Source organism: Nesoenas mayeri, assembly GCF_963082525.1.
Source record: "Nesoenas mayeri genome assembly, chromosome: 1".
Taxonomy (NCBI): Eukaryota; Metazoa; Chordata; class Aves; order Columbiformes; family Columbidae; genus Nesoenas; species Nesoenas mayeri.
The window spans coordinates 193,998,375-194,025,503 of record NC_137541.1 but is presented as its reverse complement, the minus strand read 5'-3'; the positions used below and the strand labels follow the sequence as shown (position 1 = coordinate 194,025,503).

The 27,129-nt window shown below is 38.9% G+C and overlaps 1 protein-coding gene across 3 annotated transcripts in view; it reads right to left on the bottom strand.

Moving 5' to 3' along the window:
* Positions 1-27,129, bottom strand: part of MICU2 (mitochondrial calcium uptake 2) — a gene marked incomplete at its 5' end in the record, with an annotated part of 142,055 nt that overhangs the window by 60,247 nt on the left and 54,679 nt on the right. For all 3 annotated transcript variants that reach the window (XM_080340416.1, XM_080340418.1, XM_080340417.1), the window contains one exon: positions 3,729-3,876. In XM_080340416.1, the coding sequence (XP_080196542.1) occupies positions 3,729-3,876 (148 nt within the window). The remainder of the gene's footprint in view (positions 1-3,728; positions 3,877-27,129) is intronic.

Sequence of the window (27,129 nt, the reverse complement as noted above, 5' to 3'; positions counted from 1 at the left end):
TAGACTATCGACTAGACATTGAGAAGCTTTTATATCATGATAAGAAGAGTAAAAGATGTGATGGTTTACATAAACAGCCCACAGATCACCCAGAGAACTTGCTGGTTTTGCAATGGTTTGCCACATACCCCTATGGTAGCATTGTTTTAACATGAGATTACATGGCATATAGATAGCCATGCATCCAAAAATCCCAATGGTGTATTTAGTATACACTGTGTTAACTAGCAAAAAGCCCTGTTGTAGGTGTTTTGTACCAGCTCAAATGCTGTGCCACACTACTGTATCTCATGTACTGTTTGCCACTGTTTATAAAGAGGTGGCTGTTTCCTGCTATAAAATAACTAACGGTAATAGAATTAGGCAAATATTTACAAAGATAATCCAGTCTGAAACACTGCATGTAAAAGCAAGCAAATTTTTTTGGATGGTGCCTTTCTTCCTTTAGAGGGTTCTTTTCTTTGTCAACATGCAAAACAAAGTTAAGTCTGTCAGGAAACTCTGTATTTGTTATCAGCTCATTCTCCTTAGATGGCAGGACTGTAAGTATTTTTCTTCATTATCACTATGACAGTAAATAACTTTGCAGGTGTGATTTAATAGGAATGCCAAGATTTCACAATCTTTGGCCTACCTTAAAGAAAATGAGTAACAGAGAAACTCATGTACCAGGAAACAAGTGAGAAGAACTAGTGAACTAAGGTCTACCAAGCAGGGTTCAAGATCACTTGGGTTGGCTGACAGTTGTATATTTGCACTACAGTTCATCTGTTTTCTTATCTGGGAAAGTGTTCTATAATAAATCATAATTTATTGCATGTTTTGCAATCTTGTCAAAGGGCACACCCAAGATTTGATTCAGTAACAAATTCCACCCAACTGTGTACAGGAATTCACTTGACAATCTGGACATAGCTAAAATATTTTGTTATTTTCTGATGTCAGCGCTTTTGATCTAGCACCAACAACTCATCTGGTTTACACAACACCATATTTACTTTCTTCCAAATTGAATTATGCTTAAAAACTAACAGGAGATTTCAAAGTAATTCTCCAATGACAATCACCAGTGAGCAAAACACCCCAAGGCTGTTGGACAAGGACTCCTAATCCCAACCCATAACTGCTTCTCCTCCCCTCTTTTCACTTGCCTTTTTCCACTTTGGGAGTGTTTATCTCTGAATGGGAACAAAGCAACAGAATGTTGTGATCAACCTCAGCAATATTTCTTGGTGTACAAAGCTAAATTGCTCCCGAGGCTGGTTGTTATGTTCCTGCCTGTTTTCTGTACACAAATCAGCAGAAACAAACTTCAGAACAGCCCAAAGCTTTCCATCTTATTATATACAGCAACCAACTGGCAAACTCCAAGCAAATATTTATGAAGATGAATGGTTACTGCCAGGGTGCTTCAAATTTTTTCAAGAGGTGTTTTTTGTTTATTTGTTTAATAATTAGTGGTTAATCAAAAATAGTTTGATAACAACCAAATCAGTTTAAGTTCAAATCAATTTAAGTTCAGTATTAAAAGACTCACCATTTGTATTTACTATCATGTTAAAATTGCATCCAAGTATGCCAGTAAGTGAAGGGCGCTCTGGGCTTAGTGGTGGCATGCCTGTTTTCCTTTCTAAACCACTGCTCAGGGTGAAAGGGAATTCGTTTTATTATATAAGCAGAGAGTTTCAAAAATAATATCTGCTTTCCTATGAAGTTCACCATCTTGATCTACTCTGAATATAGATGGACAGCCACTTGAGACAGGCTTGTTTATTTTCCTCGTATAAAACCCTTCTAAACACAATGATCAAAACACTGACTTTAAAATACTTAAATCACCATATTTCTCTGCTAACAAATGCTATGTCTACTTGAATTTAGAAGAAAACCTAAAATCCAAAGCAATGTGACTTAAAGAGAATCACTTACCATTGCGTTTATGCTACTGGTCAAAGAATTCACACGAATGGTGGTTAAAAACATGTTTAGGAGCATTAGATTCAAGTATAAACATTTTTCTATGAATTGTCTATGATACTATCGTTGTAAGACTGACCTCAATTTGAAATGCTTAATATGCATTAGTGTAAAGATTTTTTTCACGTGTTTTTTCTTGTCATTCTTTTTTATTTTCTGCTTAACACTGTTTCCTACTCATATTAGCAAAGTAACCAAAATTAACTTGGCTGCATTACAAATAAATCTTACCCGCATATCACTTCATTAAAAATCTGCATGTGTACTATTATAGTTGGAATAACCAATTAATATGTATGAACTGCTAAAACTGAAAAACACTTATTTCTCTAACCTTTTTTTCACAGACAAGTGTCTGAAACCCACACCTTCAAAACTGAAAATTTCAGTATTCACCGTCTTTCAGTGTTTCAGGCTGGAAAACTTGAAAGAAAATCCCTTATAGGTTTTTAACTTAATGATCTAAGTTTTGAAAGAGAAAGAACTCTTTCCACTAGCCATACATTAAAAAATAAAGGTTACTTTGAGAGTCTCCATGAAGGAGAACGAGTCCTAAGGACAAATCCTTCTAAGGATTTATATTCAGCTTTGTATAATACTAGAAGTTGTGTGTCAGCAGTGAAGCCATGTACACTTAGCACCTATAGATTTTTGGCAGACACGATAGAACTTCTATTATGACAGATTCTTGTGTCCTATTCTTTGACCACTTGCAGCTCAGTAAGCTCTGTTCTGCCCCTGGTTTCCTGTGGGTTTGAATCAAAGTGTGTTCAGGTCTCCTTCTTCCTCCCTGTCTCTCAACCTTTCCACAGTACCTTGAATTCCCATCTGTGTTTCCTGTTCAATACCACCAAGTCACTTAGACACTGATGGACAGCTGGGCAGAGCACCCCTGGCTATGAATAGCTTCTGCTAGACAACATGCTCCCCCTCTTTCTCTCAGCAGGTTTGTCCTAAGGATTCTGACTGAATCCTCTCTGAAACCTGGAGAGCTTAATCTTTCTAAACCAAAAAACTCTTGGGAAAGCTGTAAAAGCTAAATTTTTGGAGAAAAAAGAAATATAATTTTAAAAAATTACTGGAACATGGGACTCATGGAAGATAATACAAAGACAAAGAATGAATGGGGCAGAGTTAATGAGGCCAGAAAACCAGTAGGAAAGGAGGAAAACAACCTATGACTTTTTATCTGTGTTCTCGTCCTATCCTCTCCTCAGAAAACATACTTTTAGAAGTACTTTTTCAAAACAAGCATACAATTTTGATTTGTTTTTAACTAGGTTTTGTATAAACCAAAGGAGATTTGAAACCAGGAACCTAGAGCTGAGCTCAATGCTTCGCTATACTCATTCATGTCACTCCCATCACTGCCTCATTTAAGAAAAAAGGTCACAGAGTACTTACTGGTGAAGTGGATAGACAGATAACAGGGCCAGGAAAGGTAAAAAAATGCTTATATTACAATCCTACTATTTTCTGTGGCATATAAGTAATTGAGGAACTACATACTGATCAGACATGCAAATTATGCAGAGATGTAAAGTCATCATCAAGTCATTCTAAATCACCAGCCTCACTTCACTGGTGTAAAGAGTGGTGGTGTCTGTGAGAATCCATATGCACAACAGTTACAAATTGGCTTCTGCTGATTTATGTCAGATAAAATACCTTATCCCAGTGATTTGCAAATCTTTAAGGGGACCTGCAAGTTTCTTTACCTTCACAAATACAATGATGAGAAAACAACTTACGTTCAACTTGATCAAACACTACTGAGAACAAGAAATCTCTTGGTGTCATGTAATATTCGCCTTCATATTCCAATGATGCAAAATGCATGAAGCGATGCTTCCGAAGAGACAGCCTTTCGTCCCTTTCCACGTGAATGACATCTTCCTTCTGAAACAGAAAAATAAAAACCATGCAGAAAGATGGCTGTATTTATAGACCAACGCTGTAATTACAAAGAATCCTATACCTGATCTTGATTAACCTCAATATTTTGTGGGTAGCCACAACAAGAGACTACCAGGAATTAGAGCTTTTATGGCACGGTCTTAACGAATGACATGCTTATATGACATTCAAAGTCTTTTTTGGCTTCACAGAGAGCATGCCTTGACAACACAGCTGAGCCAAATTAATGGCTTGCCCTCCCCAAAGTGTGCCCTTGCTCCCCACTCCCCTGCTCTTGGCCATATGGTCCTGCACCTCCTTGTTTGCCAGCTCTGCTACTTGTCAACTCTTGCTGAGCCAAATTCAGCTTGCCAACTCAACAAAAAACTAAACTGACCAAACAGCAAATAGTATTTTGCTAGCTTAGTGACTGGCTCAGCAAAGGTTGAAATGTGCTGTGCATCCATGCAAATCAACAACTTTGTATCATTAGGTCTCCTTTTCCTCTACCTATCATGTTCTGTAATTGGGTATGGGAACCATATTTTCATAGGACTAGGGGATCTTGAGAAAATGGGTACAACTGGCAAACCTATCGTTATAGCCTGGATATAATTATTATCGTCATATATTATACTCATAGTTCTAAGTAGAAGGCTGCAATTTGTCATTAAATCCCATGCCTGTTAGCATTAAGCACTTGGTAAAACACTGAATGATGAAAGCACCTTGTTATAGTCAATTTTAGTTTCCCTTTAGAGAAGGTTTGCTCCTCTCAAACCTCTGCTTTGAATGAAGGTGGAGGCGAGGGGAAGGGGACCAAGAACAAGTACAAAACATCCAAAATATCACTGTATCGAGCTTCTTACATTGCCTGGAGCTTCACCATGGCCTACAAAACAAGCTGCACGGCTGCCCTTCCATGATTTAGATTTGTACATTCTAGAAAACACGGTTTAAAAATAAATCTAATAGAATGAGAACTTTAGCTTTATTCTTTGTAAAACTTTGGGGGACAAGTGGCTCTGTAATTAGTCAACAAGATTCAACAAATGTGGATATCAAATGAATAGTTCATAGCTGCTGGGTACTAACACGCAGCATTCTTATTAAAATCATCTCTTTCTCATGACACCATCAACAATTTTTGGCTAACAGCAAATTTAAAAAAAAAATGAAAAATTGCTTCACAGTTGTCCTGTAACTAAAATTACAGAATGAAAAGCAATCTTTCTACACAAATACGGAATGAAAACGTTTAGACAAGAACTAAAGAGCTAATCCTACAATATCTTCGAGCCAACTGGATTTTCAAGTTTCCTAAGTCTTGCAGCATTTGTCTGAATTCTGTCTAAAGCTAAACTTGCTACACATGTCAAAGGCCTGGATTTCAACCATCCACAGTTTTAACTGAAGCAGACAGGTACAAGTTCCCATACTAACTCTAAAGAGTGTCTTGTACTTGGATGAGGATGTATTCTCATTACAATAACGCATGAACACAGATTCATCAAGCCCCTTTCCAGGAAACAGCATCCTTGATTGGCAAAACAGCCTTGGGAACGTGGGCCATTTCTTACTAAAGTCAGCTTCAAACACCAGCACTTTCTGGGATGAAATGCCTCAGCTGTACCATCTCCTACTTGGTGTTCAAAGCTTTTGCAAAATTCCTGACATACTGTCACTGCATAAGAAGCTCAGTGCCTGCCAAGAGCACTCGAAGCCCTCTGGACACAGCACGGGCTACGCTGGAGCTCAGCAGCTTGTGGGCACCTGATTACTGCTTCTCAACAGCCTATGGCCCTCAGACTGAAAACTCATGGCACTCCAATGGCCATTAAACAACCCATACCAGCAACAAAGCCAACCTGCCATCATTCTGATGACAGGAATCTTCACTTCTGCTTTCCCTCCATGTTTTAGTATGGTTGCTGTGACAGCCTATACAGCATATTCCAAGCACACTAATGTAAAAAGAAAAAAAAAAAAGACTGTGCAACAATCAGGAGTGCAGAAGCATAACATGAAAGCAAAATGTTTGCAATTATATCTAATGATTTTTCACTTTCATGTATGGAGGAATACAAGGCAGACCTCAGTGAAGGTCTGGGATAGAAACATGTACAGACAAAATAAAAAGCCTATCAAAATATTTCAAAAATGCTGAATAAGTTTTACTTCCCTTTGACAGTTATGAGAAGAAAGGATGAAATTTCCCCATGCGGCTGTGCATTCTGCACAAAACCCAAAGAAAGAAATAATCAGAAAAATTCTATTAAGATCCTTTTTCACTACAGAACATCTGGTATCTGAGCAAACCGAGCTTTTCCAACCTGGAGAAGAGAAAGCTTCAGGGGGACCTGGCAGCAGCCCCCCAGTGCCTATGGGGAAGTCACAGAATCACACAGAATTACAGAATGTTAAGGACTGGAAAGGACCTTGGAAGATCATCTAGTCCAATCCCTCTGCTGGAGCAGGAACACCCAGATAAGGTTACACAGGAAGGTGTCCAAGCAGGTCTTGAATGTCTCCAGAGTAGGAGACTCCACAACCCCCCTGGGCAGCCTGTTCCAGTGTCTGTCACCCTCACTGAGAAGAAGCTTCTTCTCATATTTAAGTGGAACCTCCTGTGTTCCAGTCTGTACCCATTGCCAGTTGTCTTACCATTGGTTGTCACCGAGAAGAGCCTGGCTCCATCCTCATGACACTAACCCTTTATATATTTATAAACATTAATGAGGTCACCCCTCAGTCTCCTGTTCTCCAAGCTAAAGAGATCCAGCTCCCTCAGCCTTTCTTCATAAGGGAGATGCTCCACTCCCTTCAGCATCTTTGTTGCCCTACGCTGGCAAAATGCTGGTCTGGGCTTTGCCCTGGAGTTTCATACAGCGACAAAATCAGCATCTCCAGCACACAGGGTCAATCCAGGCCTCTGTAATGAGTGGTGAGAACGGCAGCTCTGGAGAGCAATTATAGGGACTCTTTTTAACTGTCTGGACAGACAGTTCAGAAGATGTGGGAAGGGATGGAGCACCACTTGACCTTCCTTCCCACCAAACATATCGGTACAATTTTATCGAATGAGAAACTGGAAATCTGGGCAAAAGTAATGGGAGGGTGGAAGCTCAGAGTAGAAGAGGTGGTGGCCGAGGTGTTACACGCTTCAGCCAGACCAGAAAGTGTGTAAAGAATATGGAGTTTTTTACCGTCCAGAGAGAGGGCAGGGAGCAGCAGTGGCCACGCAATCATGATGAAGTAAGGCCTTTACACTGCCATCTTTCTCACAATGTTTTTTAAAACCAACAGCAATACTGTTCAAATTGCTTTAATACCAATTAAGTACTTGAACCTGCTGCGTCTGGCATCAGAGACTAGAAATTCACAATCGAGTTGGAAAGACATTGAAAGTGATGACTTTTCAATCATATCAGCCATATAATTAAGAATTTGACAAAAATATTCAACACAATTATTTCTGCAATTCGAATTAAATTGAACATAGCTGGCTGTTTGCCCTTTGAAGGTCAGTACTGATGATCTTCTTCTTCTTAATTTCTTCCTTAAACATATTGCCAGCATTTAATTAAGGTTTGAGTGACGTCTTTCTTGTATTTTGGTCATCACACTTTCGTTAGCCCCACTGCCAACTACAGCCCTCGTTCTGCCTTAGATTTCCATTTCACCACACAAAACCACTCTCATAACCTAAATAAACAATATGAGCATAACACTTCACTATGATTATTCTCCAAATCAAAGTAATAATTTCAGAAGGTGTTCTGAAGCATAAATACCAAGCTCTTCATGTTAAATATGTCAATTCTTCCCACCAAATTATTTGTTGTTTCTGGACTACTATTGCCAGCCATCAAGTTAATCCTGAAACTGTGGTTTAGGACAGTCCCTAATCCTGAGCAAAAGCAGATCTACTGCCTTGGAAAAGGGGACACAGGCATCCTGAAGCAGGTATGGGCCATATCGTGTGGCTCAGTGTAAAATATAAAGAAGTCTACAACAGCAGCTTACATGTCCTTGTAAAAGCTGTATACACAGAATCACACAGAATCGACTGGGTTGGAAAAGACCTCAGAGATCATCAAGTCCAACCCTTGGTCCAACTCCAGTCCATTGACTAGATCACGGCACTAAGTGCCATGTCCAATCTCAGTTTAAAAACCTCCAGGGACGGCGAGTCCACCACCTCCCTGGGCAGGCCATTCCAATGCCTGACCACTCTCTCTGTAAAGAATTTCTTCCTAATATCCAGCCTAAATTTCCCCTGGCAGAGTTTAAGCCCATGCCCCCTTGTCCTATTGCTGACTGCCTGGGAGAAGAGACCAATCCCCACTTGGCTATAACTTTCCTTCAGGTAGTTATAGAGAGTGATAAGGTCACCTCTAAGCCTCCTCTTCTCCAGACTAAACAACCCCAGCTCCCTCAGCCTCTCCCCATAGGTCTTGTGCTCAAGTCTCTTCACCAGTCTTGTTCCCTTCCTTCAGTGTTGTTTTCTTCGCCAATATGTATTTCTCCATGCATTCAGCAAGCAGGACTGCGAGACCCACTGAAGACAGTTGGTGAAGGACGGAAATACATGGGGAGAAGTAGAGAGCTATGGGTTTTTGAAAAAAGATTAGAAGCATAACTCTCATTTGCTTTGAGAGGAGATAAATGACCGAATAACTATTCCAATCACTATTCCAAATGCCTAACCAAAGACTGAATAAAAACTATGTTTTGAAGAAAAGGCTGATTCAATCACTTGAGATTGATCTTCTTTTGAAGTACCAATCTAAAGCATGCATAGGGGAGCATGCTCTCAATTCAGTATCCTTCCCACTTCAATTAAGTCCTGACTAATTTCCAAGTACTTTTTCCTGAGTCATCCAAGCAGTCTTTCAGATAAAAAAGATTTGACATTCCTGACGTTTCTGAAAACACTGTCAAAGCTCATTTTGCTCATAAAAATGCATGTACAGAGCAAAAAGCAGAGTTTTCCTCTTTAATTCCATTCCACAAAATGAGTTTCAAGTAAAGACAGGTATACTCTAGGAAACAATTATGTATTTCAGGCTGGACTTGAGATATTAAGGCATCTGTAATACAACACCTCAGCAGTTTCCAATGGTGCAAACTCAAACCAAGCAGGATGCAAAAATGCAAATTTACTGAGAAGCAATGGGTGAGAAGAATCTATTATATTACTATTGCTTGCACAAGATTCTTGTAAGCGTAATTTAAAATGACTCTGAGATTGACTTGGGCTTATTTTTGTCTTTACCAGTGCCATATAAGAAGAAATCAAACCACAAAGAGCTATGCTGCATTAATGTTAAGGCTTGGGCTGAAATTCCATCCTTAACTTGTTCTATTGTGTGTGGGTACAGCCGGGGCTTGGAGCACTGGGTGTTCCCACACGCCCCCAGCACCTCCCCACAACCCAGTGAACTGAGAACCAAGCTTCAGCTTTAGCAGGGAATTTAGTTGCCTTTGTTGTTTTATGTCAAGCCTCCAATGCCAATTTGCAAACAGCCATGGTCAAGCTATGATAGCTGATGGTAAATTAGAACGGAATGACATTAAAAGGGCTCTAGAAGGATGCAAGTATTTTCCTCTGCCGTCGGCATGGGAAAGGATCAGCGGCTGACCAGCCACTGGCGTCTGTCAGCATTACCAAAGACCATGGTTGCCTTACTGGCTTCCTGTGCTGAAAAATGCCTAAAGGCAACAACATTGCTTCTTAAAATTAACATTCAGATTGATGGAATTAATCTGTTTATCAGTCTCTTAATTTAGGATGCAAATAAAGAATTTATAGTGTTCAATTTTTGGCTTTGATTTTTAATGAAAAATAACAAGCTTAAGTCAAGGAAACCCCTATATTTACAGTACCTTTGAACTGTTTTGTTTTGGTTTTTAAATTTTTTTTAAAAAACATTTTAAATAAAAATGAAAAGTTAAGGAATAAAACCTTGATAACCCTTACCTGTGATTTTCATAACACTGCTGATCACTGTGGTGTGATTTTGGTAACACTGCTAAGTAAATCCTGAACCACTGAAAATGTAAGTACTTGAGTACAAACTCATACATTCACGGCTGATTATGAGTCAGAAATTACTCAAAATAAGCATATACGCTTATCTTTCCCTTAAATTTAAAATAATGTCTTCCACGTTCTTTCATTTTACTTTTTGTCCCTTTACACAAAATTTGGCGTTTTGATATGCCTGCACCTTTTACCTGTTTTCCATCTTAATTTTTTTCTGCTTATAAAATAGCCCGCATTTTCCAGTTAATTTGTCTCAATATGATTTTTTATTTCTTGACTCTACTCCTTTCCATATAATTTAGTTTTTGCCTCTTCGTCTCCTTTCATTGCCTTTCCTTCATAATTTATACACTTCCTTCAACTTTGCCTTCCCTTGGAAAAAAAATCAAGCTATAAAACTTTTTTTTCCCCGTTCTCTGAAAAGAAGATCAATGTTCTTCTTTTCTTCCCTGCTCTGGAAGAGTTAACTTGCATCACTCATTTTACCTGCTATAAGGATAACTAAACCAATGTGTGGGATGTAACTAAAATCCAGTTGGTGCCAGCAGGCTCTCTGGGAGCCTCAGCTTTGGATCCATTAATTTACGTGAGATCTACTGATGGATTTAGCAATTCTATATCAAATTTCTGTAAGACTGATGAAAACTTTGCAGTTAACTTGTGTCATTATTGTATCTCAATTTCAACTCAATCCAATCTGAAATGATCAAATAACAGAAAACATAACTTAACCTCCAACCCCGCTGCACGTGTTAACACACCCAGTGTGCACACTGAATGCACAGAGGACAATGCTTGGATCAAGGTTCGGAAGTTTCATGTGATGCCATAATTTATAGATGAAAAAGGGTTTTGACAAGAAATCCATTTGGTATAACTGTGTGACTTACAGAAAGCTCAAGACTGTAATATTTCAAAAAGCTCGTATAAGTATGTTCAAAAGTAGTTTGTGCTTTCACAATAAACAATGTGATCCATGCATTATGCAGAGTCTCGATTGAGTGCACCAGTTACCAAACCAATGCCAAGTTAAAGACGTAAGATCAGAAGCAAAATGTTCTTATGAAGTGAATTGATCTGTATTACTTTTTTTCAACATTATATTTTTTAACCTTGCAGATCAAACTGCAAGCATGGACATAAAATAAGCCGGGAAAGAAGGGAAAAAATCCCACTGATGTCTGTTTGGAAATAAGTTCTAAGTGAATGACCACTTAGCAATGTGAAACTAAATAAACCACCACATTAATAAAAGGTCTAACAGCCTTGAAATCTCTAAATATGAAACAGACAAAAGATTAAAATACCTTTTCAGGAGCTACTTCTGAGACCAAGAACAGACTCCTAAAAGAAGGACAACCAGAGAATGAGAATGCAACAGCCTTACATCTGGCTACTCTTAACTGCTGAATATAAATACTCCAAAATTAGATAAAACCCTTTCTATGCACTAACAGGTGCCATTCCCCTCCTTTCTTTCAAATAGCTTCTTGGACAATTCTGCCATGCTAGTATTAATTAGTGATGGTTACATTTGAAGCAGCAGCTGAACAGTTTATTTGTATCTAAACCCCTGACATTTTTTGTTTTAATTTTTTCTCTCCCACTCTCTGTATTTCACTGGGTTCACACTAAACTGGTGCACACAGAGCAGATCTTCCACTCTTATTAGAGCCCATACCGAACGAAGAATTTAACCAAATATAAGGGTAATACAGAAAACAGTAAATAAGGTTTTAAACCTTCACTATTCAATTCTAGAAATTTCATTCTTAGCAGAGCTTGTTTTTAAACATAAACTTAGAAAGAAGACAGACACTAACACATTTCCCCCAACAGAATATAATGAAAACAGATAAGGTGCCCAAGCTCTAACAAGCCAGAGAAGCAGTTCATTTAACAAACCATACATTTACACCTCAGCTTGCGAGTTCTCACACCGCCCTCCTTGCACGTTCCCCTGCCGCGGCTGACACGCTGCGCCGGGACACGCTGCTGCACAAGGACTGAATACCCACCGAGCGGCCACCAGCCACATGGACACCCCAGAGGCATCGCGCCCAGGGAATGCGTTTGCCCCACATCCTTGGAAAGCTCCTCACATGGCTGCTGTGTTTGACACTCAGTGGACTTAAGTAAAAAAATGTGTTGTATCTACTTCTCATGGATCTTTTTCAGTCAATCATGTTAAAATGCAGTTAAAATGTGAACACACAAATAAATTCATCTTTAAAGGAAGAACAGCCAGGTATTTTTGAAAGATGCTATGTGCAAATGTGTAATTCATACATGGAACTTGACTACTTGCATCTAAAATGCCGTATTTTCCTCCCTCAAAGACATACCTTCTTCATTCAATTGATGTACAGAGTGTCTCTTGGCACACCTTCTCAGGAGGAGCTGGGAGAGGCTCTAAGCCATGTGAACTTTTTGCTTACCCTGGTCTTGCAGATCTTTAGGGCTTTCCAGGTTAACAGGAGTTTACCTCTTATGTGTGCTTGTGCTGTAGAAGGAAACCACATGCCCTTTTTAAACAGCTTCTCCCTCTGTTTGGGTAACTCAGATAGAAGACCTACTTGATCCGTTCTGAACTACGTCAAGAGATAGTATAGGTTGGGAAATTACACATTAGAGAGCAGTGTAGGGGAAAGGGACCTGGAGGTCCTGGTGGACAACAGGATGACCATGAGCCAGCACTGGGCCCTTGTGGCCAGGAAGGCCAATGGCATCCTGGGGTGTATTACAAGGGGGGTGGTTAGTAGATCGAGAAAGGTTCTCCTTCCCCTCTATTCTGCCCTGGTGAGACCACATCTGGAATATTGTGTCCAGTTCTGGGCCCCTCAGTTCAAGAAGGACAGGGAACTGCTGGAGAGAGTCCAGCACAGGGCAACAAGGATGATTAAGGGAGTGGAGCATCTCCCTTATGAGGAAAGGCTGAGGGAGCTGGGTCTCTTTAGTTTGGAGAAGAGGAGACTGAGGGGTGACCTTATTAATGCTTATAAATATATAAAGGGTGAATTCCACGAGGACAGAGCCAGGCTCTTCTCGGTGGCAAACAATGATAGGACAAGGGGTAATGGGATCATGCTGGAACACAAGAGATTCCACTTAAATTTGAGAAAAAACTTCTCAGTGAGGGTGACAGACACTGGAACAGGCTGCCCAGGGGGGTTGTGGAGTCACCTTCTCTGGAGACATTCAAAACCCGCCTGGACATGTTCCTGTAAGACCTCACCTAAGCGTTCCTGCTCCAGCAGGGGGATTGGACTAGATGATCTTTTGAGGTCCCTTCCAATCCCAAACGTACTGCGATACTGTGAAGAGATAAACCATTTATTACATGGCAGTTCAGTTTAACCACACGCCCTTCAAAGCAGGACTCCATATATCTGAGTTTGAGCAGTGCAACTTCAAACTGCGGGAATTTTTGCAGTCCAACTCCTGTCAACTGCATAGTGCTCTATATTTACCTGATGTTTTACAGCTTGAAAAGCTTTTTACTGTCATAGTGCTTGGTCCTGTAATAACTGTATAGACAGGAAAAAAAGTAAATGGCTAAATAGTAGGCAGTTGAATGCTAGACCAGTTTTATTCTGAACTGGAAGACAAATTCTGAACTTACTGATTGTAAGTAATAATTTAAAAGAAAAAATAAACTGCTTAAAGGTAGATGTAGCAGGCTGGCCTAAGCACAAGGAGCTAAGAAAATGCATGTTCAAACCCAAGACTGGGAGAAGATGACAAAAAAGAGAGATGTCTTTCCAATAGGTAAAGTAAGTAATACAGGTTCAAAAGAAAATAAAAGAGAGGAAGAAGTGGTAAATGCAATGGAACGGGAATTAAGATAGCAGGGAGTTTAGTGATAATGAGAGGAGAAAAGTTTGAAGAAAAGAATACTAGAAATGTACCAGAATTAATTTCACAAGCTGTTTAAAACAACTTCAAAATGCCTCTGTCAATGGTTACATACACTTCCAAGAGTCCTGTACATCCTACATTTGCAACAATGTGCCAAAAGCATTCCCAAAGAGGCATTACACCAGCATGGTATTTTACAGACAATGTATGCACTTCAAGAGAAACACTGTGAAATAAAGTGCCGCCTTATCACCAGAGAGGACTGTGGCTTGCATGTTTCCAAAACACCTTTCAGAACACCAATCGTATTTAAGCACTATTGGCAACATGTTTGCGCATCCAAGGTGTTTTAAGCAGTGGCTCAATGCACGGTGCCTTCCACAAAAGTAGATGTAGAACAGCCCCAGCTTTCCAAATCACTCACTGAAACATGTTGCATGCCAAATATAATTACACATTAAAATGGGAATCCTGTTAATTTTTAACCTAGGTACTCTGGACTTGCCCTGCCAGGGAATTTTCATCAGCATACTGGGACTGCATTACAAGAAACAGACCCTATGTTGCAGTTGCTGACCAGGCTGACACAGCACTGACAAAACCAGCCCCGCAGCAGCAGAACTCGTGAACGCACAGGGCCCCTGTGCGAGAACAAGCACCCCAAAGCATAAACATTCCGTGACTTCACCTTCCTGGACTAAGAACTATGTTTCTGTGTAGAAGAGTAAATACAACCCAAACCAAAGAGGATGCCTACAAAAGGCTTGAAAATGCTTATATTATACTATCAGAGAATGAGGAGAAAATATGACAATCTTAAATACGCAAGCATCATATACGCCAGCTGGCATCGCTCTCTGTAAATGAGTGCTTCTATTTATTCGGCTTGCAAATACTTTAAAAGAAACCTGCAGCTGTTACGAATTTATCCAAATTTCAGTGTCTCCCTTTTTGAAGGCTTTGACATGAAGAAAACTCAATTCAAAAATGTAGTGAATCTTGGAGGAACGTTCTGTTGGCTGATGGTCAACTCAGACAGGAGCCCTTCATGGAAAGAGAGATCTCCTGGGTCACCAGATCTACAAGGTGGTGCTTTAAGGCTCTTGTTGTAATCCACACACTTCCTGAACAGTATTACAAGTCACTGTACATCATACCAGTATACATGACACTTGTACACTGATATGATGGCTTCACACAGCAAAGCTAAATAAAAACATTTACTGGCAAAGGGATTTTACGGAAATCAATACATAAATAAAAAACACCACAACAGAATAGAGGACGGCATGCAACTACATAAGTGCTTGCTGTTTTGAAATTTTAAAAAATATATAAAAATCAATTAAAAAAATATATAAAAATCACTGTTTAAAATAAAGAAGAGCTTAAATCGCAGGTAATACTAAAAAAAAAAAAATATTATTCCCTTAAGAACAAATATATAAACACCCTAGATGTGTCAAATTGCGGGAAAGATAGGAAAACTGCATTCAGAAAGAGTCAGAATTCCCTTCTGTGATAATGTGAACATTACAGAGCTAATCACATTACTGCTCCCAAAGAAGCCTGAAAATTTCCTGGGGGAAATAAATAAATGTTTTCTAAGCTTTCCTCCAGCCCTCTCATAACCAAATTTTCCAGGTAAAGATTCATGCAAATGACAAAAAGAAATGATAGAATGGAGAAAAAAAAAAAAAAAGGCCAGATAAGATATGCTCCAGGTTCTTCTGCAAAAGCAACCAAATTGAAAACAAAATAAAAACTTAGCTGAATCTGTCACAATACAGTCTTTATAACAAGACTATCAGATTTTAAAGCCCATTGTTACCTCAGTTACACCAAGATGTTTTCTCAGTTCTCAGAGAGCCTGGTACTTAAAAAGGTGCCATAAGTGGTGGGGAGTTAACTGATCAGGTTGCCATAGAAAAATGTTCCCACCACCAACTCTCCCAAAGCATTCAACAGCATCTGGGAAGTGTGAAATTCTTCACTTTTAAATACAGTGAACTAACACCATTAGAAGAAACTTCCACAGAGGTAAATTAATCAGAGAGTAACATGTAAAAGAAAGAAAACAGAATCTCTTTAAAGCTTTACTTTCTTTTTTTTTTTTTTTTAAATTTATTTATTAAAGGTGTAGTTACATAAATGAAAAATGGCGATCAAGTTAAGCTCTTTAGAAGGGAGGTCAGAGTTATGCTCAGAGGATTTAGCAGGTCCCAGAAGGGACCTGAAACAAACATCCATATGTCCTGTAAGATTAATACAACAGTAACAACAAAGTCATTGCAACCACAAGAGATGTTTATACTGTAATTAAGTTGTAAAATTATATTTATTTCTCCATAAAGCTGCTGACTTCACTTCTAAACAAATGATTTGTTTTCTGTAGGAGTCAATGATCTTGTGACAATGTTATGTGTAAAACCTGAATGTTAAAACGCACTGTGTTTTCCAAGGACCAGACATATTTTTCCTAGTCTTGCTTATTTTTCTAAACTTTCTACCTACGCAGAATTTTTCTTCTAAACCATTTTCATTTGACACAGCAATTACACACAGAAAGACTGGATGAGGAGAAACAGCTAAGAAAGCCATATGGTGCATGGCTCTGTTGTGCCACTCGTTGCCCACAAAAACAGAAACCACAGTGAGAGATTTATCTAAATTCTGGTATTCCCATTTATCAGTTAAACATTTTAATCAACATTCTCTTCTAAAACTAAAACATTCACAATAAACTCAAAATACTCGAAGCAAGAATTCAGAAATCTAGAATTCTGCTTATTCAAATTGACATTTACTTTGAAAATGGTCATATTTACTTTGACCTGGACATGCATTATTTACTCAAAGATTTGGGTAATACTTTAAGTTTTTACAGATTGCAAACTGTATCATACTCAAAATTGGTAAGAATGATCTTAAAAGTTCCAGCAGATTTTTGTGCAGATCGGAACTTTTAAAATCTGAGGTTTTGACAACCTCTAACAGAAAAAACACAGAAAATGAATCAGATGAGACAAAGTTAAAGGCACCAGCAGAAGGCAACCGAAGCTTGCATCCATGAAATTAATTAAATTTATGCATGTATTTTATTAGTAAAGAGAAAATGTCTTACTACCTCTAAGCTAGGCATCAAGGAGATCATTGTCCAGGATATTAGATTTACATCAGAGAAATTTAAAAGACCTCTTTTACATTCCGTAGTTTCAATAACAGTTATCCCGAAAGTTGAAATTAAATCGGTATGAAACACTATGAATAAGATCACACGGACAAACATTTATTTTAATTGGAGCCATTACAGGGTGTATTCCTGATTACAGCAGAGTTGTAACAACGCTTCATTTTTTACTAGTGTTTATAAATTCCAGCCTCTAATTCTGAACCTTCCTTCTACAATGAAAGTTCAAGTATGTTTTTGCAATCCTCCCTTCACAGCCCATCACTGCTGCACCTCCAGTGAGCCCGCAAGGTCACAGCACAGCGCTCCAATTTTCTCCCCTGCAGCACCCGCAACTGGCACAAACCCGCACCCGGTGGCTCAGCCGTTCCCTGCGCTGCATTCCTCTGCACAGATAACACTGTTTTCACTCATCCTGGCTGCACCCTGAATGCCTGTTGTAGAGGCTGTAGTACCATTTAAGCAGCTCATCAGGCATCTGCTGATTTACTTTTTTCAGACCTCTGTGGTTATCAGTGCTGCTTTATTTAACAAAGCTGCCATATTCTCAGAAGCGGACCATTAACACAAATATTATGTTTCTTTGGGAGATCCAGAACTCCATCTGATGTAATTCTCTCTTCTTTTCAAGGTTTTAAAGATTATCTCAGACTCTGTTGTGTTTTTTTTTTTTTTTAACTACAGCACTCAATTCAAGAGGGATGAAATTGTGTAAAACTCAGATAGGGTCAAATCAATGCTATGTTTGTCCAACCTCTTTCAATAAAAAGTAGTTTCTCAGACATCCTAAGACCTCAGGCTTGCCTACATTTTACAAAAACAGACTGTTTATTTGTAAATGTTTACAGTAGTATATAAAAATAATGCAAGTTAGTTTTGCCCTGCTCTGTTTGAGAAGATTCACTAGCCAGCACCATAATTTCACAATTTTAAAGCACAAATTGATGCCTTTATTTCTAGCTATTACTAACCATCACCCTCGAAAAACAGATTCATTCTAGATCTGTAGCTGGACACCTATTCCAACACGCATTAAGTAAAACAACATATTGAATCTCCCACTGGTTTGTTAAAGTCTTATAAAACTTATGCTGGAAATAACTCACACAACCAATGAAGACAGAATGTTTACCACGCTACACTTATTTTCTAGTTCAAGATACTGCTGAAATTCTCCATGTTCCTTCAGAGATAATAACTTCTGTTTGCTAATTCACCATTTGCCACAAAATTTCGGGATTACAGAGAGAGAAAAAGCCGAGAAGAGCTTAAGAGCAAAGACCAGGCTAGTTGAGCCAACCATAAAAATACAGAATTGGCTTAATTTTAAAAACAGGGATATTATGCATTTATCTAGTGTATCTGAGATACTAATGCCATTTCTTTTTTACAATATTCAAATGTAACAATGCAATCTGTATGTTATTAACATCACCAGACAGTTCTTCAAACCCAGCTCTGGCCTCTGTTGATCAGCTTATTACTGGAAGAAGAATTTTGGAACAACAGAACAACTTAGCTAAAGGTTTTACAATATAGCTCACTTCAAGTATGTTTATTTCCCTGTTACACTCTTGACCACATTTTCCCTACCATCTTCTTACTGGAAAGAAAAAAGAGAAGGGAGGTAAAGCTAACTGGTGGCCCAAACTCACCTTGCACACCAGATCCAGCTTTTAAGATTAAAAATAGGAAGCCATATGTTCCTCCATTAAGACCTTCAATAAATACAGTCTCAGTTTGCAGAGAAACTTGAGGCAAATACTATCAAAATCAGGCTCTTGAGACCAACTGTCAGAGACGCTCATTCTGTTCAGTCTGCTGGCTTGCCACATTTGTCAGGTAACTGAATACAAAAATGATAAAAGAGGATGATACACCTAGTTGTGTCATGTTGTCATGCCAACCCCCACTTCTCTGTCCATCTAAGACTCCTGCTTCGTGATGTCAGAAGATCACAGGTGCCCCATATTTGTCAAGAATAGGGAGATGTTATTTATTCTGCAACCACTGAGTTTGAAAACAGTTCTGGTGGGGAGGCAGGAAATTTGCACTGAAGCCACTAGTAAGATGGGTAGAAACTACATCATGTTTCAAAAAGATGAACCCAATTTCAAATATATAGTGTTTTCAGATTGGGTCCATCTTTTTGAAATACCCTATAGTTACAAAGTTGCTCTCACTGTGCTTAGGAAACACCTTGTTCAATTGGAATGGCACTGAAAGAGAACTGCGCATTTCTTAGGTCTCCGTTGCATATAGGGCATGGGATCAGTCATGCACAAACCCCTCTTGCCATCATCTGGACTTACGGTGACCTCTGGGGAACATCTGCAGTGAAGAACAGGGTCCCAAGTACCCCTTAGTGCAAATACACAGATAGGGTTGCTCAAACTCCAGAGCTAGCTTGAATGTCAAAGAATCATAGAATAGTTTGGGTTGGAAGGGACCTTCAAAGCTCATCCAGTCCAAGCCCCTGCAATGAGCAGGGACATCTTCAACTAGATCAGGTTGCTCAGAGCCTCATCCAGCCTGGCCTGGGATATCTCCAGGGATGGGGCATCTACCACCTCTCTGGGCAACCTAGGCCAATACTTTACCACCCTCATTATAAAAAATTTCCTCCTCATGTCTAACCTGAATTTTCCCTCTTCTAGTTTAAAACCATTACCCCTTGTTCTGTTGTAACAGGTCCTGTGAAAAAGTCTGTTCCCATCTTTCTCATAGGCTCCCTTTAAGTACTGAAAGGCCACAATAAGGTCTCCCTGGAGCCTTCTCTTCTCCAGGCTGAACAACCCAACTGTCTCAGCCTGTCCTCACAGCTGTTCTAGCCCTCTGATCATCTTTGCGGCCTCCTCTGGAGCCTCTCCAGCAGGTCCATGTCATCATGTCTTAATATTTTTATTGCTCATTTAAAACAGAGTGAAAAGAGAAGTCTGCTCAAGTAAAAATCATTTGGTAAACTCAGTAATATTTAGATTTTCCTAATGGGGAAATTTTTTTAGGATATATACGACACTAAAACTTATCCCACTCTAAAATATTCATTTGAAGTAGTTACTTCTAACTGCAGAAAAAATGCCTTAGCCTCGCTTTGTCCAGGGCTCTGTAGTGCTCCATAGCCTCGACTTGCCAGTCAGGGTATTTCGATTTTGTGACTTGTAAGCAGACATAAAGGTATTGAAAGCACTCCTACTCAGAAAAACAACTAAATGTGCACACACACACTGTAAGACTTAAGCTCATGCTCAGAGCTGAACTTGTGCATATGTCTAGCCCTATCTTGCATGTATTTAAAAAACATTCAAATGTTTTCCTGAATTTGGTCAGAGATGGTCTTGGAAGAAGAAAGGAATAACTGAACTGGATCAGAACAAAGGTCCCCCTCATCCAACAACCCTTCTTCTTCCTTATGGTCTGTGACAGCGTGTCTGCCCCAATTCAAGGATTGGTCATAAGCAAATACTTAAGAAAGAATAAAAATATCCTCTCAGTATTAATCTATTTTGAGCTCAGGGACATCCTGAGCTGGATGTGGTTACTGTGTATTTAACAACCCTTGGTTATATCACTTTCTGGCACTTACCCAACATCTCCTTGACTCCATGCAAACTTTTAGTGACTTTAATGACTTTTGGCATGGACTTTCACACATCTACTGCCTATTGTGAAGGACTGCACAATGGATAATAGACCCTGGGAATGTCAAGTTCATGTCAAATTAAACGTTAGTTTTGTGACTAAGGCAAACTTAAATATAGTTGATTATTTCTCTCTCCAGGATAGATGTTTAACACACATAAGTTTTTCAGCCTCACAGCAGAGATGAAAAAAACCTCTGTAAGTACAGTTTCCATATCACATCACAAACTGTACTAAATAATAAGATGATATCACCACAATCTTTTTCATTAATGACCTATCCAGGGACATAAAACTGTACTTCTAGGAGAAAATGCTATTTCTTTATTCCACTAACCAGTCCTTTAAAAATTCTCTTTTACAGGCCACCTCTTAAGTCCTTTCTTATCCATTTTAATAAACGTTACTTAATAGCTCTGCACACTGCCAAAATCCATTATCTTAAGTTGTAAATTGATAGCTGGAAAAAATGCTTTAACTTTAAGCTGAATAAAAGCATTGTGCTTGCTATATATTTTGTTTTCTGCAAAACTGCAGCTGCACATTTCAAATTAAACTATACATGGTTTTACTCAAACCTGATCTATTTTCTCACACTTCATTGATCTCATTGATCCAGCTAGAGCAGTTTTATGACTGCCAAACCATTTTTAAGGTAAAGTCTGAAGCTCTTCAGACCTGAGTCTAATGATTTTGTATGCCACTTTTCACTAGCTCTTGGAAAAATACCTGAAGTGATGTTAGTTTCAAAAGAAATGTGGTTGAAAACCAGGTTTCCTTTTTTTTCTTTTTTCCTTTGGCTTACATTTGTTTTGGAATTCAAACAGCAATTGGGAAAGGTGTTGATACATTTTTGGTATCTGAACTGCAGAGATGCTCATCAGAAGACTGCTTCTTGCCACTGATTACAGAGTGACTTGAAGACCAGGCTCCTCAGTTAGCCATCTAAAGGTATATACATGTAAATGAGTAAAGTTGCATGAATCTCCCATGCAGTACACTTTATGGTAAATTTCTGCAAGGCTTTGAATACTCTGGAGTATCAGGACACAGTCACCAGGGAACTATGTCTAAAGGAACAGTTCTAATCCAGTATTGTGCCTGCAATGGCATGAACAGAATAATACAGGGTGTTTCAAAAGGAGGGACACAATTTGAAATCACTACTGCTTCAAAAATGGTGACCCTGTATGTTCCCAGAAGGGCTCAAGTCTTCATGTAGGAAGCTCTTGTTGGCAAGAGATGTTTTTAAGTGTAGTCAAGTAGTGCTAAACAGCACGGGTATGGCTGTTTGGACAGATCTTCCTCAGGACTACGGAGGTAAGAGGCAGAGCTTGCTGCCTCTTGATCATCAAGCTTGCTGAAAGCCAGGACCTGTTTGCAAGGACACAGAAGGCAAAGGACATCTGTGTACAAATTTGTTTTGTCTCCCACAGTTGCTTGAATTTTCCTTGTTTAAGTTTCCAGCTCTTATTCAAATGAAGTCAGTTTGCTCTTTTTGTGGAGTCTCCTACAGGAGATGTTGCAGACAATTCCTTCTCAGATCATGCTTGACTTGCTGTTCCATCATTACATATCGTTAAAGATAATAAATAATTAAAAAAGGTACTACTGGCTGGACTTTGCTTCTGACAAGTCACAAAGTTTTTAATTACCTGCTTTTTAATTCTTTTATTCTTTTATTCTTTTGGCCTGCTTTTAATGACTTCTGCCATTCACACAGGTTTCTTTTTGCTGTCTACAAAGTTCCCAAGCTTTGGAACTCCCCTTCCGAGCGCCTCCAATCCCTTTGTAATGTATCTGTAACGTATACAGAATTTAGGCGCCTGCCACAGAAGCAGTCTGTTCCAGTCTCATGAGTGGAACCTAAAAAGCAGAATCACAACATGAAATACTGAGTGCTGGGCTCCATTGTGTACTTCCACAGATGTCTTGAGAGAGAAATGGCTCCTACACATTGAACAAAGACTACTGCAGAACTGTCCTCATCGCCACAGCCGTGTGACAACAGAGAAGCAGCTGGCACCAAATAACTGCAATTTTCAAAGCATGGTATCAAAACGGAAAAGGTTCTCAGTAGGAGTAAACAATTTACACCAAGTCTGAGAAACTGCTTTCTCAAACATCAGTCCAGTGTCCCACTGCACTTGGTTCAGATCCAAAGATACACCTAGCTAAGCTCAAATCTGTGCATCAATTTTCTCCACATAACCGAAGTCTATGCAGTTATCCCTTACAGTATTCACATGCTGTCTTACTGCTCCTGCAACAGCTAGCGAGGCAATAAGGTAAAAAAAAAAGAGCTAAGCATCCCACTCAGTCAAGTGCTGATTCCTGAAAAAAAAAGTTTTATTGCTTAAAATAGTTTAATTGCTTTAGCATATTTTCTCATCTTAACTACAATTTTACCACTTCCATAAACTCTGAATGCTATAATCTTTAATATGCTTGGCTTTTTCTCCCCCATTTTTTTAAATGGAAGAACCAAGGTTGACAAAACAGCAAACACTTTAAAACACTTGCAAATCTATGGCATACTGTGTAAGTGCATCATTATCCTGAAATGGCATTATAGAGGCACTAAACAGCCTTAACTTCCAGTTTCAGGACTCTGAAATACAGAAAAGCACTGCCAGAATGAACATGTTATTCCTAATACACAGAATGAAGAATTCAGGTGTTCCCCAATATACTTACAAACAGTCTTAGCAGACACAGAAACATAATTCACGGCTACAAACTGTGTCCCTCCCTCCCAGTTACAAGCTGTAATAAGTCTGAAAACTACGATCATCCGAGTCACAAACCTTTAAGAAGGGAGGAAAGGGAAAACAGCTTAATGTGCCTGCCTTCAAACTTAAAAACTCATTCATAGATTTTTCACTGTTTGTCAGTCCCTTTCATTCTCTTTATGAAGTCTATAGAATTTTGTATACCGATATAGAATATTTTGTATACAGACTTTCAGAAGTAGTTTATTCCAGATCCTTATCACTCTTTCTATGCAGTTCTAAGTTGTCCATTTCTATTTCCCCATTTTTTTTATTAGTTAGTCCTAGCTTTTAATTCCATACAGAGAAAAGAATATACGTATCTGTTTTACTGGAGCATCTTCCCTAGTCTTTACATGTAAAATACTTTGTTACTGCTTTTGCACACTTTCCCAGACAATGCCTTCCTTGTGTGGCAGAGTGACCAACACTATACAGTATTCCAGACGGAGCCTAACACTCCTGCAACCGTATCGTCTCTTATTTTGTATTTTATCCCTCTGATACAACCTAGTAACTTACTTTCTTGCAGCTGTGCACAAGCCTCATGGTTTCAATGATTTTTCCACAATAACCTTCAAATCTTTTTCCTAGTCAGTGCACTGAATGATTGTTCCATTGCAGCACACACTGTGTTTCCTTTGGTTTCTTGCTCCCAGACTAATTATTTTACATTTTTCCACAGTGAACCGCATTTGCCAGCTGTTGGCCCAGTCACCTAAACAGCTCTAAATCCTTTTATATCTGATTGTATCATTCCTAATTCACTGCTCTGAATTTTACTACAAAAAAGGTAGTGCAGAGGATAAATCTCTGTGCACAAATATACACTAGTTATATGGGGGCCATATGCATGTGATCAGTATAATTTATCATATGGTTTTGCAATCTATCAGGCAGCTTTGCCCACCCCACTTGCATTTTTCCAATAATCCATCTCTGCTGGGACTACTCGAACACTCCACACTTCTGAGCAGCTTCGTACAGCTGCCACGAAAAATACCTGCCACAAAAAAAGCACTTTTATTTTCCCAAATGTAACCTGCCACTTCAAATCACACTTACCTGAAGTTCAATATTCAGTCTGAATAGCCAGCCATATTCTGTCTGGGATCTGTGACAGATTCATGGCAGCTTCTTGTGAACCCCTGAGGATGGGGGTAGGAACCGGGTTTACCAAACATCCACAAGCTCTACCTATTAAAGCATAAACCCAAAAGCTGTTTCCAGATTCTAGCTGCTAGAAAACTATTAGAATTAAAAAAAAATAACACTGTGTGTTCTAAGACAATTTTTATCGATATTTAAAACACTTTAATTTTCCTTCTTAATTATACTACTGATGTAATGTTAAAGGAGTCTCTGCTCATCTCACACCAACAACAACTCAGGACATAGACTAACTCAGTGTGCATATGTGGGGAGGGCAGATGAATCACAGAAATTGCTCCTACAGCCTGATCTTCCTGCATATTTACTCCTCCTCAAGGAAAGTCCTAAATTGCCACTTCCTCATAGATTTTTCAACTCTGGAAGCTTGATACAGAACTTCGCACTGCATCTGTGCAACAAATATTTCCATTTCAAAGCTTGTGGAGTTACAACTCATACTTTAAATGATGTTCTATCATGTTCTACCTCAATAAGCAAGTCTACTGAACTGACCTAGCAGCTGAAAGCCTCCAGCATCACTATATAATCAACCTTTTCTTTCAGCATGAAATAAGTTGAAGCACTCTCTGCTCTTCAGGCTATCAAGTCAGGGAACATTTTACCAGTGCTACAGCTACCACCACTATCAGCTCAGAGAAAGCTTTAACAGAACGTGCAGGTTTCCATTATTTCTTCCACCTGATTCCCATTCTCTACCATTAATTTATCTTTCGCTGTTGTAGTTTTACACTTGAGACTATCAAAGACATGCTTTAAAGAACCAGAAATTATATATCTGCAATGACATTCCTGTGGCATTACAAGAAAACTATTCTAAAAACAAATACTAGTTAAATCTAAGACCTGATATAAGCTTATACTGATTTGCTGACAAGGATGGTGAGGGATATGAATTAGCTTGAAGACTGCATGCAGTGGAGCAGCAGTATTTGGCAACACGCTAGTTCTACCTACACTACAGAAATGCTGCAGAATAGTAATCTCCAATTTTCAAATTCAATGTGTCCTGCTTTTTATTTATAGAAATTTGAAATAGCAGTCTGTGCTTAAAAAGACTGAAAAAAAAAATTACTTCAAGGTTTTTACTATAATTACTTCTGGCTTCTGCCAGAAATCCATTAAGGCTACAAAATCTGAGCCGTCTGACTATAATTCTTGTTCATTGTTCATTTCATGAAGCAGATTTCTCCTGCATTTTTAAAAATTTCAATAGGTTTTGGTTAGTTGGTGTTTTTTTTTTTTTTAAACACAGAAGAACATGAGCCAACATTTCTATGTTTTATTAGAAACCACGAAATATAAGTTATATCCAAGCAGAAGAAGTTCAACACCCTTTGCAACACAAAACATCAATGAACAGAGAAGCTGACTGGTTAGCATCTCCTTTTCACTGTCTCTCAGTTTACAATCTGCAAAGACCATTTCCTCTGGCAGGGGCACTCAAGTGTTACATTAGTGCCACTTCTGTAATTACTTATGGTGTTAAATAGAAGTGCAAGAACTGCCAACTCCAAAAAGCAGTTGAAAGCCATACTCAGACAGAACACTCACTAGATAAATATAAGTATAAATTAATCTGTTAGAAAATCAAGTATAAGGAAAGGAGGCAGAGCAAATAATTTCTGGGCACTGCAGCAAACAAGGAGAAATTGGTTAGTCTGAGATTAGATTGAATTTCTCTTTAGATGTCAAACAGCAGTTACACAAGTTACAGCTGGGGTGACAAACAGGTCATTAGCTCAAAACCCCCAGAATGCTGTTCACAGATCACTGTCACCATGCTCGTGACAAATTCCCAGATACACCCTGAAAAGTGTGCACTCGGTTATCTTAGAATCCTCTTGGTTTCAGCAGAGAAAAATTGGTGTCTCTGTCCTCATAGTATTCAGACATCTACAATTTGATTTATCCTCTGAAAAATCTATGTCTGACTTAACTCCTTCCTAACCAGATGTAGTAAAAAATGAGGCAGAGCACAAAATCTGGCAATAATAATCACACGTAGCCTACGGTTCACATGAATAACTCCAACTACCTGGGAAAGGCAGGACATCTTTGTTGAGGAAAATAAAAATCCCAAACACTGTCACTTTCTTGCCATAACTCAGGAAAAGGACTAGATGACAGCTGATACCACTATGATTATTTTGCTTAAAATAAAATGGTAGGTCATTTGCTCTTCTGTAATTCAGATACTTGATCATAAATATACCATATGTCTCTGACTAAAATGTTGCCTTCATTTTCATGATCTTACACTATTCTTTAGACCTCAGAGTAAATACAACTGTCGTGGTCATCAGCTGCAACTCGAAGCAATGTGGTAGACAACTAAACATTTCAGTTTTGACTGCACAGTTGTAAGTGTGAACATGACCCATTATACCACTGTAAAAACACATCTCAGCAGAATATGCCGATGATGACTGTCCTTCCAAACTTGAAGATGTCAGTGGACCAATACAAGTATAGCCTGCTCTTGCAGACAAAGCCACAGCACCCTGCTGAGCACCATCACCCCAGGGAGCTGGGCAAGGAAAGGAGGAGAGACCCACTGAGAGAGGGGTGGTACC